This window comes from Sinocyclocheilus grahami, unplaced genomic scaffold (assembly GCF_001515645.1).
Source record: "Sinocyclocheilus grahami isolate Dianchi unplaced genomic scaffold, SAMN03320097.WGS_v1.1 scaffold814.1, whole genome shotgun sequence".
In the NCBI taxonomy this organism is placed as follows: domain Eukaryota; kingdom Metazoa; phylum Chordata; class Actinopteri; order Cypriniformes; family Cyprinidae; genus Sinocyclocheilus; species Sinocyclocheilus grahami.
This window is the reverse complement of record NW_015505993.1, coordinates 139,458-154,638: the sequence shown is the minus strand read 5'-3', so window position 1 is coordinate 154,638 and position 15,181 is coordinate 139,458. Positions and strand designations below refer to the sequence as shown.

At 37.3% G+C, this 15,181-nt stretch overlaps 1 protein-coding gene across 1 annotated transcript in view; it reads left to right on the top strand.

The window, feature by feature from the left end:
* The window catches only part of LOC107562247 (matrix metalloproteinase-19), a 14,842-nt gene extending 8,120 nt beyond the window's left edge, over positions 1 to 6,722 (top strand). Inside the window, exons 7-8 of the mRNA XM_016246856.1 lie at positions 3,867 to 3,994; positions 6,325 to 6,722. Coding sequence (XP_016102342.1) covers positions 3,867 to 3,994; positions 6,325 to 6,558 — 362 coding nt within the window. The 3' untranslated portion in view covers positions 6,559 to 6,722. The remainder of the gene's footprint in view (positions 1 to 3,866; positions 3,995 to 6,324) is intronic.
* The last annotated feature ends 8,459 nt before the right edge of the window (positions 6,723 to 15,181 follow it).

The window sequence follows — 15,181 nt, the reverse complement described above, 5'->3', positions numbered from 1 at the left end:
ACCTGCTTTAAAACCCAGCAACACAACTGTAGCTGTATAACTTTACAACAGCAAGGCTTATTCGACATCAAAGCAAAAATTTAAAAAATGCTCGCTGTACTTTGATGTCACACACAGAACAGTCTGTGCAGTGCTGCTTCGAGTCCAACATCTATTGTGTTTTATTAGGAGACGCACAACAGTTCTTCTGTGGCTTTATAGGTAATATTTTCACGTACACAATTTAGCAAAATCAGACAATATTGTGTCTAATATATACCACAATATTAACTTCTTATTATTGAATTGTTGTAAATAAATATCACATTTGCAACTGGTCAGTGTTCAAAAAATTCTGGGAAATCATTTAACCCTCAATCGGTCCCTGGGGTCAATATGACCCCAATCAACATTTACTTAGTTTAAAAAAAATGGGTCCCTTCATCTCAGTGGAATAAGATTTTGTGACTTTTCAACATTTTATATCTATATTCACATTAAAAAACTGGACTTGATTCGGTTGTTCTGAAGGTATGTAAAACATTTTTTTTTACAAATCTGTCCCTTGGGGTCAATATGACCCCACATTGAAATGAATAGGAAATGTGAAAAAATGTATATATTTTTTTTTTCATTTGTCAAAAAAAATAAATCCGGCATAAATCTGAAAATTTCCATACAGAAATGAAGGCCTGGTACTAGAGCACAAATGCAATGTATAAAAGACATGCTCACTCACTCACACACACACACACACACGCAGGTATGACTGCCACAGAGAGCATTTGAATAGAAATTGGCAAAATAAAATCAGCCAAAAATGCAGAACAAAGATATAAAGGGGTGAGACCTAATGCAAGCACACGGGCACACCCACACACACACACAGGTTTGTTTTTGTGAAAAGTGGGTACATCCCATAGGCGTAATGGTTTTTATACTGTACAGACCGTATATTCTATTGCCCTACACCAACCCTACCCCTAAACCTACCCCTTACAGGAAACTTTGTGCTATTTCAGATTTTCAATACACTCCATTCTGTGTGATTTATAAGCGTTTTGAAAAGTGGGGACATGGGGTAATGTCCTGAAAAGTCACCTTCTCCTTGTAATACCTATGTCATACCTTTTGTCATTATACAAATTTATGCCCTCATTTGTCACAAAAAAGCGCACAGACACACACACAGGTATGATTGCCACAGATAGCATTTGTATCAAATTTGGCAAATTAAATCAGCCACAAATGCAGAACACGTTTGAGTGAGACCTAATGCATGCACATGCACACACTTCTGCATATTGCTGTTGGTTTTATTTACATTTTTAATTTCTTCCACATTCTAAAGTTATTTTTTTACACTTGGTTCATTAAAATCAATAATATGCAACTACAATCTGACTCTAATGCCGAGTTCACACTGCACGATATTAGCCCGATTTTTTACTCACCGACAGGTTTTTGTGAAATCGCAGACAAATCCCCGAAATCGGAGGCAAATCGGTGCTCGTTCACGCGAGTGACAATCACGCAGTGTGAATTATCAAAGACGCGATCTGAGGGAATCGCCGACGCCTGCGAAATATTTGGCATGCTAAATATCTGGAGCTGTCGGCGATTCACAATCACGCTGTGTGAAAAAATTATTTACCTCCAACTCTCTTTGCAGAACACCCAATCCCTGTTCCCTGCATCTCTCTCCTGCATAATCTGTTTTTCTTTTTCTCCTTGTAGCTGGAAATCAGCTCACAGACAATTTGCGGGCTATATATATATTTTTTTATAAATTACAGTCTTGCTCGAGAACTCCGGTCTGACGTCTCACTTCTCGCGTGTATTTTGTTGTGAAAGGTAGTTTGCGGACCAGACAGAGCTGTTGGCGATTCTTACTATTGTGAAGTCATGGAGTGTGAAACCTCCTGTCGCCGATCCATCGTGCAATGTGAACACAGCAGCAACTGAATGCTACCCCAGATAGTCACGCAGTGTGAAAACAATGGCGATCCAACGAGTTTGAAAATCGTGCAGTGTGAACTCGGCTTCCTTTAGGTGTGTCTTATGTGGCATTTTTCTGTCAAATGTCTGTGGCATTTTTTGAAAACAGACATTTCAAAATGCATCAAAAACCACAAAAAATTATACCATTTGAAAGAATATTTATTTTTAATGTATTTTCTAATGTTTATATAAACATAAATTCACAAAATGTATCACAAAAGTTGTGATAGAAGCAGTTGGCCACATCCAGTAAAACGAATGGCTCTCTATGGCCCTCTGCTGGTCAAAACAATTTCTTTCCTAAACTGTAATCCTTTTAGGTTTATTTCTAACTAGCAGATGGCAGAATTCTACACCTAACACCTAGATCAATATCCAGAAGCAACTTAAATCAAATTTAGGTCATCCGTTAAGTGATTTTTTTTCATAAAAAATTAATATTTCACATGCAAGCTAATGGTGTAGAGGAATTTTGTGGTAAATAGGTACAAAAGTACTTCATATCTCCCAAAACACAGCATTAATGTATAGATGAGAAGTAAACAAAAAAATAAGATATATTATTTGTATGATTACAAATGTATATATTTTTCACAATTACTCTTTCAATGTTTGGGGTCATATTGACCCCAAGGGCCTTAAGTGTAAACAGGAAACGAGGACCATTTTTAATGTAGTCCTACAAGAGTGATTACTGATAAACTGTCTGAAAAAAAGAAAGTTACGTTTTAGAGAAGAAAAAAATCACCCACTGACTTTCAAAGCTGCTACAGAGTAACGACTTTCTACTTCGAGGATCTTGATAGAAATGTAGTGGAGTGAAAAGTACAATATTTGTCTTTTCAAATGTAGTGAAGTTAAAGTCATAAGTTCCCAGAAAAAATAATACTCAAGTAAAGTACCGATACACAAAAAGTGTACTTAAGTACAATACTCAAGTAAATTTACTTAGTTACTGTCCGCCTCTGAAAATCAGTAAAATCAATAACACTGAATTTCATCAAACTCACATCTCAGTTCGGCTATAAGCACATCTACAAAAGGCAGCAATGTCAGCTGTAGTCAGCTTAGTGTTGTAGTCAGCTTAGTGTTGTTTCAGTTAAGTATGATAACCATGTCAATTTTGCAAGATGGGATTCAGCTGCATAGAGGTTATGTGACTTTCAGACTCCAACTAAGGAAACCAGAAGGCAACAGTGACAAGGAACCCAAACTCCATCGAGTTACAGAATGGAGAATGAAACCTTAGGAGAAACCAGACTCAAGTCTGGGGATCAGTTCTCCTCTGGCTTAAGCAAACAAACATGGTATAGTATTGAACATGGTATACACACCAGCATTAGGTGGGAAAGAAAAAGTTGTTGTCTGTTAAACACATTGAAATATGAAGGTTAAGCTGCTGCTTTAGCCAGTAGTAGATGGACTTATCAATGGCCTTACGCACATTGAACATCCTTCTGGATAAAACGGTCCCAGCTGGACTTGGCAGAGTTGGCCATAGTGATCTGTGCCAAGGAAGTGTCTCATCTGTCCTAAGGGCTTGTTTTTGAGGTCTTCACTGACCATAAAGGGCTGTGTTAAGTTTGTTTCTGGGTGCAGGTCTACCATCTGGTCTGGATACCGATATGGACACGATCTTGCTGGTATCCTCTATCCTCGAGATAAGGATGAAACAAAGAGTAATATAAGCATAGCTACCATTCTTCTTACAATGGAACAACTACATCGGATGTTATGGGAGATGTTAACTTTTATGCATTGGATATTTTATATTGAGAGCATATGTCATAGCTGCGATATTTTTAAGATGGAAAAATACAGATTTACAAATGTACTTAACTGCAGTATAAAAAAATCTCTTCTACCCACCATCTCCTCTTTCACAGGTGAAAAAGTCTGGAGGTTCACAAATTACCGCCTTGACTATCGATACCCCAAACCACTAAAAAGAATCCCTGCCAACATTGACGCTGCTTTGTATCATGAGAAGAACAAGAAAATATTTTTCTTTAAGGTATAGTGAGATTTTAACTACTATACACAACCTATGCTTAAGAGAAATAAAATCAAGCAAAAATTCATGATAAATTCTTAAGCCCTCATGTCTGTACAAAGTTCTCTCTATATAAACAAACACTTTTGTTCATACAGAACATACCTTTACCATTTTCTAGTTAGGTCAGTGGTTCTTAGCTCCAGTTGTGGGGACCTACAGCACTACACAACTTTCGTCTCTCTTAAAATTTGTTCTGCATACAAGTCTTGTGAGTGTAAAAAAAAAAGAGTAAATTTGTGAATTAGAAAATGCTTGGTATTAAGTTGATTTAATGCCTAAAAACAAGAAACTTATTCATAGAATTTCATTTATTTTGTTTTAAAGGTGTCCTGTTATGTCCCTCTTTACAAGATGTAAAAAAAGTCTCTGATGTCCCCAGAGTGTGTATGTGAAGTTTTAGCTCAAAATACCCCACGGATAATTTTTTATAGCTTGTTAAAATCACCACTTTTTTTTTTTAAGAGTATGAGCCAAAACGTGCCGTTTTTGTGTTTGTCCCTTTAAATGCAAATGAGTTGGTGCCTCCGGCCCCCTTTTCAGGAGAGGGTGGAGCTTCAAGAGCTGATGCTCTGGCATACCAGGAACAACAACAATCCAAAAACACAACACTTGTAATGCCTCTTTGGCGCTGACATTGTATATCTCCAGCAGCTACAACAATGGTGTACTGCTGCTTCTTACTCAGGGCTGTGTGTGCTAATTGGCAATAAATCGTAACAAATGGGCGGGATTTCTCCCTACAGTGACATCCATGATGGAATCTCATGTACAGAGAGACTGTTTATCATTTATTGGAATTATAAAAAAATTAGTGGGTGGATTTTTTTTATCATTATAGGCTGGTTGTTTTCACACACTACGGCCACACAACTGTGTTCAAACACCTTATAAAAGTGATTTTTGCATAATAGGTCCCCTTTAAATTTTACCTTTATAATCTTTTCACATACAATCCTGGACAAAAACCAGGAGAAAGGTGAGGCTTTTGTTTAAGCTAAGAGACTCTCCTGAATGCACTGTTCAAATCTCCATGGTTCAAGTCTAGTCACCTTTATTTATATAGCGCTTTTAACAATACAGATTGTGTCAAAGCAACTGTACAACATTAATTAGGAAAATAGTGTGTCAATAATGCAAAGTGACAATAGTAAACACTAATTTTTCAGTTAAAGGCAGTTAGTTCATCATTGAATTCAGTGATGTCATCATCCAGCTCAGTTCAGTTTAAATCAGTTCAGTTCAAGTCTGCTCTGGACAAAAGTGGAATGCAGCAAAGGTAGTAGATCAGGCCGTCATCTGACTGAAACATCAGGAGATCGTTGCGTGGCTGTAGACAGGCAGGGCTGGCCTTGGATGGAGATCGGCTCCCAAGCTGTGGAGCCACAAAAAAGGAGAGGAGAAACTGGTGGAGAAGACCTACAAGATCAAAGCAGTGATTCAGGAATGCCAGTTGTAGACAGGACCATCACATGGGCAAACATGTGGAGAAAACCTAGTTACCAAGAATACCAAGTTTGAGCTCCACTATCCGGGCCATGTACGACACCCTTCCCAGTCCTCGGAACCTACATTTGTGGTATGGTTTGGAGGATTCCTGCCAAATTTGTAACTCCAAGAACCCAAGCTAGCAGCACATATTATCTGCCAGCAAAGCAACATTGACACAAGTCCGCTACAGATGGTGCGAAGACCAAGTCCTGCACAAGCTGGCCAAAATCACAGTTGCCAAACAGGGTCATGGTCCCTCCTGCCTCCCAGAGCATCTTAAAGACATGGAAGTGCAAAATGAGTTGTTTTGGTAGCTTGGGAGCAATTAATTGTTGATTCTGGATTCAGAAAGTATGTCCGCTGGATGAGGTGCAACTATTTATTATTTGCAACGTTTCCCTCGGTGAACGTTTTAAGCTACACTTATGTAACTTTTTGCCCTCAGCATCACACTACCCACAGCCAAAGCATTGACTTTGATCTTGCTTCAGTCAGACATTGTGCTCTGGTCCACTTATACTATGTTGGTCATCTTGGCAAACCTTACTGTGCTGCATGCTTACATGCATGAAGAAGTAGGTATTGTGCAGGCAGTTGTGCGCTGATGCATTCATCATAAAGACATGGAAGTACAAAATAAGTCATTTTGGTAGCTTGGTTTCAATAAAAGCTGTTTCAATAAAATCTTAAGGTGTTGATTTCTAAAACCTACAGTGTGTTTTTATAGTACAATGACCTATTTATGTCAAAAGATCAAAGAAAGCATGACCCCTTTTAAAATTGATTGAATTTTTTTTCAGGGTTCAGGCTATTGGCAGTGGGATGAAATGGTTTATAATGACCTCAGCATTTATCCCAAACCCATTTCACGTCTGTTTACTGGCATCCCATCAAATCCTGATGCAGCTTTCACATGGACCAATGGGAAGATGTATTTCTTCAAAGGTGACAAGTACTGGCGCTTAAATGAGCAATTAATTGTTGATTCTGGATACCCACTCAGCAAGCGTGCCCGCTGGATGAGGTGCAACTAATTTGCAACAATGTTTCCCTTTAAACTCAGTGAACGTTTTAAGCTACACTATGTAACTTTTTGCCCTTAGCTTCACATTCCCCACAGCTTCCATAGCCAAAGCTACTTATCTCTGTGGCATGCATGGGTGAATGACATACGTAAGCAATTTCCAGTAAAATTCATCCCAACAGCTGTAAAATACAAATCATTATTGTAGGGTTATCAAAGTGTTATTGGTTAAAAACATGGTTTAGAAAATTATAACTTTTATTTATTCATTTATTTTTCATTTTGGCACTCTGATTGAACTCATTTTGTTATTTATGATCAAAGTTGCATAGTGTAGCTTCTGTGAAATACATAGTTAATAGACTAAGAGAGTTGAATCCATTTGATCATCTACATTATGCATATGATTGCATTTGAAAATATATGATATTCGGTGTACAAATATATATATATATATATATATATATATATATATATATATATATATATATATACATATATACACACACACATACATACACAGTATATTTGTACACCGAATAATCATATGGATTCTGTTGTACTCCAGAAAATGTGCTTATATGCCATAATTGCATACTCATGCATTTGAAATGCATTCTGTTTTATATAGATATTGGTATGGATATTTAAACAAAAAATTAGCTAATCAGTTCTACTCACTAAAAACTGTACTGTATGTCCAAAAGAAATGCCTTAATTTCACTAACATAAACAGGGTTGCATGTAACATTTACATACTTTAAACATACTTTTTTTTCGCTGTTTCAGCCTTATGCTAAAATGCTTTATATTGCTTTTCTTTCACATGAGTTTACACTCTATACCCCATAATGACAAAGCAAAAACTGATGCAATAACTTTGCGTTTATTCACAATTTAAAATACGGAAATAATTGCATTGCATACGTATTCAGACCCTTTGGCTCAAAAACAGAAGCTGGACCATCTCAAAAATGTTTCTACACTTTAACCTGAATTAACCTGAAGCAAATTCAATAGGTGTGTACCTTTTTAAATCATGCCTATAATCTGTCTATATATGTAACAGTGGTTCTCATTTCTGGAAAAGAATAAGAACAGATTTGTGAGTGTATGTACCTGTTGTGAATTGCCACCAGTGTCCAGCCTTACAGAGCTAAAGACAATCTGCAGAGAAGAATGGCAGCAAATTCAGATTTGCAAAACTTGTCGCATAAAAAAAGCCTTGTACCTGTAATTGCCACCAACGGTGCTTGAGTTGAGCTGAGTTAAGGGTCTGAATATTTATGCAATGTCTTTTTTTTAAAATTATATATTACTGATACATTTACAAAGTTATCACAAATCAGTTTTTTGTGTTAGAAAGTAGTTAAAAAGTAGTATAGCATAGGATTGCAACATAAAATGTAAAAAAAAAAAAAAAAGGCTGAAAACTTACACAAGGCACTATATATATGTAAACCAAACAGTTGGGAGTTGTGCTTTATAAGACATGTTGTGGCTCTTACAGTATGTTGAATTAATGATTTTAAGTTTAATGTTAATGTATTCATTTATTTTTCTTTGAAATATATTCTGTTTCATTTGTATAGCTGTAGTTCCATTTTTAGACTTAATGCAACGCATAACATAATATTGAGCTTGAATTTTTGTATTGTACCTTAACATTTTAACATGACAAAAATCCAATATATTGTGTAAATAAGATTTGATAGTATTCTTTAAAAGATTGTAATTGTCAAAGAAACAACACAAGGAGACCGTTTTATTTTGTTACATGTCTGCTAAAATAAAATGTACCAGATTGCAATACAAGCAACAAGCAACTCCACTTGCATGGATAATTACTCAACAATCCCAAGTTGCTTATGATTTATTATGATAAATTCTGATCAGTATAATGAATCTTGTATTACTGGCTAAAAATAATTCATCATAATGTGTAGCGTTAATTTAGGTAAACAGCCGTACAGCTGTAGCCTCTAGAATTGTCACCGCCATTCGTCCAGCTAGCAGTGCCCCTTATTGTATCTCTCTCTCTGAGCTCAAGTGAAGCCCAGAACACAGTTTTACTTTTTTAAACATTTTATAATGGAAAATTAAAGATTAAATTTTTTGTGTGTGGGGGGGGGGGGGGGGGACCTTTTTTTACGTTGACCTCTGCAATAAAATATTTCATTATTGTTCAGGAACACACACATATAGGATTACTGGAGAACATCATAGCCCACAGCATGATGAGAGATTTTATTCAGAGACTAAACTGAAGTAAAGTAATAGTATAATAAGTCAAGGATAAACAGTCAGGCAGTCACCATCACACATTAATAAACACAAAAATGAATGTTAACTGGAGAATTCTTTCAGCACAAAGTAATAGAGTGTTTCATGACGGACGGGGGGGGGGGGGGGGGGGGGGGGGTACTTTCTTTACATTGATCAGCCACAATATTAAACCACTAAGAGATTAATGAATAACATTGATTATATCGTTACAATGGCACCTGTTAAGGGTGGGATATATTTGGCAGCAAGTGAACAGTCATTTCTTGAATTTCATGTGTTGGAAGCTGACTTCTGACAACAAAAATGGGCACACGAAAGGACAGAACCACTGTCAGAAAGCTTCTTTGAGCATGCTGCTACACTACAAAAATCTAGTTTGAGGAACATGTCCTCCAATTCCCCAGATCTCAGTCTAAATGAGCATCTATGGGATGTGCTGCAACAAATCCAATCCATGGAGGCCCCACCTCACAACTTGCTGGATTTGCTGCTATAATGTCTTGGTGCCAGAGACCACAGGACATATTTAGAGGTCTTGTGAAGTCCATGCCTCGATGCATTAGAGCTGTTTTGGCAGCAAGAGGGAGTCCTACATAATATTAAGCAGGTCGTTTTTTTGTTTTGGCTGATCTGAGTATATTAGTTGGACTGGTGCACTCTGTAAATTGCATTGAACATGTGCATTGTATATTTCATTTATATAAAACGCTTCATAAAAATTGCAGAAAATAATTACTAAGTCATCAACCATTCAAACACATTCACTGTAGTTATTAAACACTATTTATAATAACATATTTCAGTTGTATATTATTAGTCTTGTGTTCACAGCTCCTTAAGTTTTGCTGGAGTATCTGCACAGCTTCTACAGAAGTGTCCTGAATCACACCTCAGCTGACAGTTTATAGACAAATATTTCAGTGGTTCCTTGAGTCCTACGATATCCCTATGTTTATGAACTTGTTATAATAATGTGCTGATTGACTCTTGTTTTTTGTGTTTTATGAAAATTATGTTCAAAAATGATTCATTATCTATGACATACATGTGAAACTAATTACTTTATATGAATGTTTGATGCACAAACAGCTGTGTGGGCTCATTCTTCACACTGAGTTGTCAACTTCTGAAGCAGACTGTGCTCATAGGGAGAAAAAAGTCTGGATACTTCACGAGCCTAGACTATGTTCAGTCTGAACTGTTCACACATCAGCCATGGAAATGTGCTAAGGTTTTGAGTGCAAGATTATGTATCTCAGGATGCCACCAACATCCATTACAAATAGCTGTATACCATGTACTAATCACAGTAATATGCTAAGTGACCAAACTATAAAGTAACAATTCTGACACCCATGTTCCCAATGCCTTGTTCCCATATTTGTGTGTGTGCAGCTTACATTTACAGTAATTTGCAATGTCTTAATGTAAGACTAGTTTTTGTTTGTTTGTTTGTTTTGGTGCACACTTTTAAAACTATCACACTTGTATCACTATTACACTTGTTATAGTCATTCTTTCAGAATCTATTTCTGATCTCTGTTTTGATTCTGATTTCTTTCTGATCTCATGTTTTCATTCCAGTTGTACATAATTTCTTTACACATAATCATTGTTTCAAAACACTTTTGAACACATCATGAGACCATTTGGTTTAATCATCAGAACACAATAGCATCTTCATACAACTGAGTACTTTTAACAGTTCACTCGTTGGCAAACAACGCAAAATACACTTTCAATACACTTACATTACACAACAGATATAAAATCTATAATGTTTCCAATTATGTCTCACTGGTGCATTTTCAAAAGGTGTAATGAAGATATGACACTGCCATGAGGTTTTGTGCTGAAGCCTAAGAACAGTTTGCTGCCAGTGCACTGAATGTTCTTACTGTACCATATGAATTTACTGTGGTTGACCTTTCATTGTGAAGGGTGAATTACAGTAATGTGGCAGTCTCTAAGGCTTCTGTTTACAGCATCACATGGCATATATAATGTAAAATGCCTGTATTTGATGCAATAGTTACATGGCATCTGACTGTCACAAACGGTGAGGGAAAGACACCGTGACAACAGGATCTGGTCCCAAACACAGGTTTATTTCACCAAAAAGGCAGACACAGTCCAAGCAAAACAGATACAGAAACGGATCAAACAAGATCTGAAAAACAACTCAAACAAGAACAGAACCGGGATACAAATACGGCAACAGAAGGTGCTTGCATCCATAACCTACAAATAATTAATTAATTAATTGTTAGCCAGACAGAGTAGCGGGAGTGTGGTGTATAAATAGTCCATGACAATGGGGAACAGCTGAGGGTGTAATAAGTGACAGGTGTGTGGAGTTTGGGGAATGGAGTCCGGGAGGACAGAAGATGGCGACCTCAGGTGGTGAGAGGAGAAACGCAGGGCCCAGACTCATGACACTGACTCCCTTCTTCTGATGTGTTTCTAATCAACTTAAAGGGGTCATATGAAGTTTTCCTTTCTCTTTGGAGTGTTACAAGCTCTTGGTGCATAAAGAAGATCTGTAAAGTTGCAAAGACTAAAGTCTCAAATCCAAAGAGATATTCTTTATAAAAGTTAAGACGTGAAGACGCTGTGTTTCGTTGTGAAAACTACTCCGCTTCGTCATGCCTGGAGCTGATCCGTGCTGGTTGCTGAGGAAATACATCAACCTTGCGCTGTGGATCACCGGATCGGCTTTCACCGTGGACGAAGCAGAGTCTCAAGCCTCTGATCACTCTAAGCCACCGTGTGTGACGCTGTGTTTCGTTGTGAAAGCATAACTACTTTGTTTGGCCTTCCAAAAATGGACACGACTAGAAATCAGACTGATCCTGGTAGAGTAGACTACAAAGCCGGCTGTTCTGACTCAAAGACTGTAAGTAAGTTTTTTATATTTAAAGAGTTTTTATATTTTATATTTTTATATTTAAAATAAATTTTTTTGTGCAGTGTAGAGTAGGGCTTGTTGTTTGTCATTTCTTCGATCACAAATGCAGACATGGTTTTATGTTTATGCAGCGCGATGCAACGCAACGCATAAAAAGACAGTATAAGTCATTAGAATCCATAATTATGTCCCCACTGGATAAAACGAATGCCTCGTTTATAATGGGTTTTCATGTTTTTGAATCATCGCTCTGGCCTGACAGGGCATCACAATATGGTAGGGGCGTAACATTTCCGTCACATGCTTGAGGTATTCGGCCAATCATAACGCACTGGATAGCTGGCCAATCACAGCACACCTTGCTTTTCAGACCAATGAGCTTTGTAAAAATCTACGCGTTTCAGAAAGGCAGGGCATAGAGGAGAAACAATAATGTACAGTACGTGGAAAATAATGTTTTTTTAACCTTAAACCGCATAAACACATTTCATTACACCAAATACACAAAATAATGTTCTTTTTAGCAACATCATATGACCCCTTTAAAAATGCTCTAAACGAATTTCTTTTTCTTTCTTTCTTTCTTTCTTTCTTTCTTTCAGCATTATATACATACATTTGGAATTATGAAAATATATTTATTTTATTAGTATTTTTTGGAGGTGGTTGGGGGGGATGGGGGGTACCGGCACTTCTTTTTTTCCACTTCAAGCACTGACAATAATGTATTTTTTATAGGCACCTTACATGACACTCAAGGACATCTTACAAGAAAGTAAAACACATAAAACAAAATGACAGAAGCTAAAAAATTGGCCTAAAAACACCCACAGTGCAGGCTGGAAAAACACAAAACATTACAACCAATAAAAAAAATATACAGACACCAAAAACAACTGCCGTGCATTTTGTGACAAAATTGGAAAATGGTAAGAGTGTCACTATTGCGAGTGAGATGTACTGGACCAATGCAGGGAACGGTCACACATCTGTATTTCAGGAAAAAACGTCAAGTGAATTAAATTTAAAATCTCACCTCCATGACTACCTCTACTTCAGTAGTCAGCAGACAGTAGTCAGTGACTTCAGTTTTCTACGTTTATTTTGTACGAGAAATGTGTATGATGTGTCAAATGTAGTCTGTATTACTGTAATGTCTTTAATTCAGCAATAAAGCTTTGACATGTATCTTGCTTTTGAACAAATTGACTGTTCACAGTACTCAAGTGGAAAGATCATACTGTTGTGCTTTGTTTCAAAAACAGAAGATCTTTATAACATGCAATGAAAACATTTAGTTTCAGTAACTTTAACTGACTAGACTAGCATCATTCAATTGTGAAGAGCATTTTTAGACAGCATTTTTCAATATTCTGTGTCAAATCTTTGGTGTCCATGTAAAACCGGTCTTGTTTAACCGGTGCTAAAAATGCAACATCACTGAGAGCAGCTTACACTGAACAAGAGTCACAGTGTTTGATTTCATTCTACCATAGTTTCAAGATGCAGTCACTAAATTGTATTTAGCCAAGTCCTATATATAACCATGTATACCATATATAAAATTGTTCAGAATATATCAATGACCGTGTCATCATTATCATAGTCATCTTTAATCATAATCATTATCAAATTAGTGGTTCACAATAAATAGTTTTAACATTTGAAATGTTTTTTTTCTTTAATTTTCAATTATATCAATCTAGGTGTAGTTTTATTGTTTTTGATTGTTCTTTGTTAGTTTTAGTTTTGTTTGTTTCTTTGCAAGCTTTAGTTTAGTTTTTTTTTCAGTATAGCCTATTATAGTTTTTATTTTAGTTTTAACATGAAACAGTGTTAACACACACACACATACAGTCCAGTTAGCAAAATTCTTCTTTCATCTGGCCCAGATACTGTGTGGAATGATGGCAATTGGGCGGTCCACCCGTTTGCCAGATTTGGGCCACAAGCAAGCCAAAAGAAGACCCAATATCAGCCATGAATAAACCAAATAAATCAGAACTGATTTGAATTCTGGCCCAGATCCGGCCCAAATCCAACACCTTGCTCCGGCCCACATACTGTGAAGAATGATGGCATTTGGGTGGTCCGCTCCTGTTTGCCAGATTTGGGCCACAAGCAAGCCACAGGAAGGCCCAGTGTCAGCCATGAATAAACCAAATAGAGCAGAACTGGCCCAAATCTGGGCCAAATTGATTTTAATTCTGGCCCAGATCCAAGACCTTGACACGGCCCACATACTGTGAAGAATGATGGCATTTGGGTGGACCACTCCTGTGTGCCAGATTTGGGCCTCAAGCAAGCCATAGGTAGGCTGCATATCAGCCATGAAAATAAATAAATAAATAAAATAAACCAGAACTGGCCCAAATCTGGGCCACATTTATTTTAATTCTGGCCCAGATCCAACACCTTGCTCCAGCCCACATACTGCGTGGAATAATGGCATTTGGATTTTGATTTTGGCCTCAAGTAAGCCTTAGCATTGCTGCATATAAGCAAACCAAATAAATCAAAACTGGCCCTAATATGGGCCACAGTTGATTTTTATTCTAACCCTGGTCTTCCCCACATTGCTCAAGTGGTCCACAGGCTGCATGGAATGGTGGCATTTTGTCAGTGGTCACAAGCAGGCCACTACACAGCCACATTTTAGCTAATAACGAACTAAATAAACCATAAATTTACATTATCTGGGCCACACTAAGACTTAAATGAGTTATGCATCAACAATACTCAACATTGAGTAAAATAAAACTTTTATATCGTTTCCGACCGCATCACAGCACAGAGACAGCGCTCATTAAGATAATAAATGATATTCGCTTAAATTCTGATTCTGGCAAAATATCAGTGCTGGTACTAGGAGATCTCAGTGCTGCGTTTGACACGGTCGATCATAACATACTTCTAGAGAGACTGGAAAACTGGGTCGGGCTTTCTGGGATGGTAATCAGGTCATACTTAGAAGTGAGAGGTTATTATGTGAGTATAGGAGAGCATAAGTGGACGTCCATGACATGCGGAGTCCCACAAAACTCAATTCTTGCACCGCTCTTGTTTAGCCTGTCTATGCTCCCACTAAGTCAAATAATGAGAAAGAACCAAATTGCCTATCACAGCTATGCTGATGATACCCAGATTTACCTAGCCTTATCGTCAAATGACTACAGACCCATTGACTCCCTCTGCCAATTGTAGAGTCTGGACCAATCAGACACACCACCTTTCATTAGATTTAACAAATAAATTATTCATTAGATTAACAAATCGTCAGAGACCCCTCACCCAATAAACATACTGGGTGCCAGGTTGTCTGCGAACTACACCAGGCCCCTGGTCACCATGGCAACCAATGCTGATATCTGGTTTTATTGCCCAAAGGAATGTGGGTAGAGGAAATCACTACCTTTTCCATAGGAAGAGACACAATGCA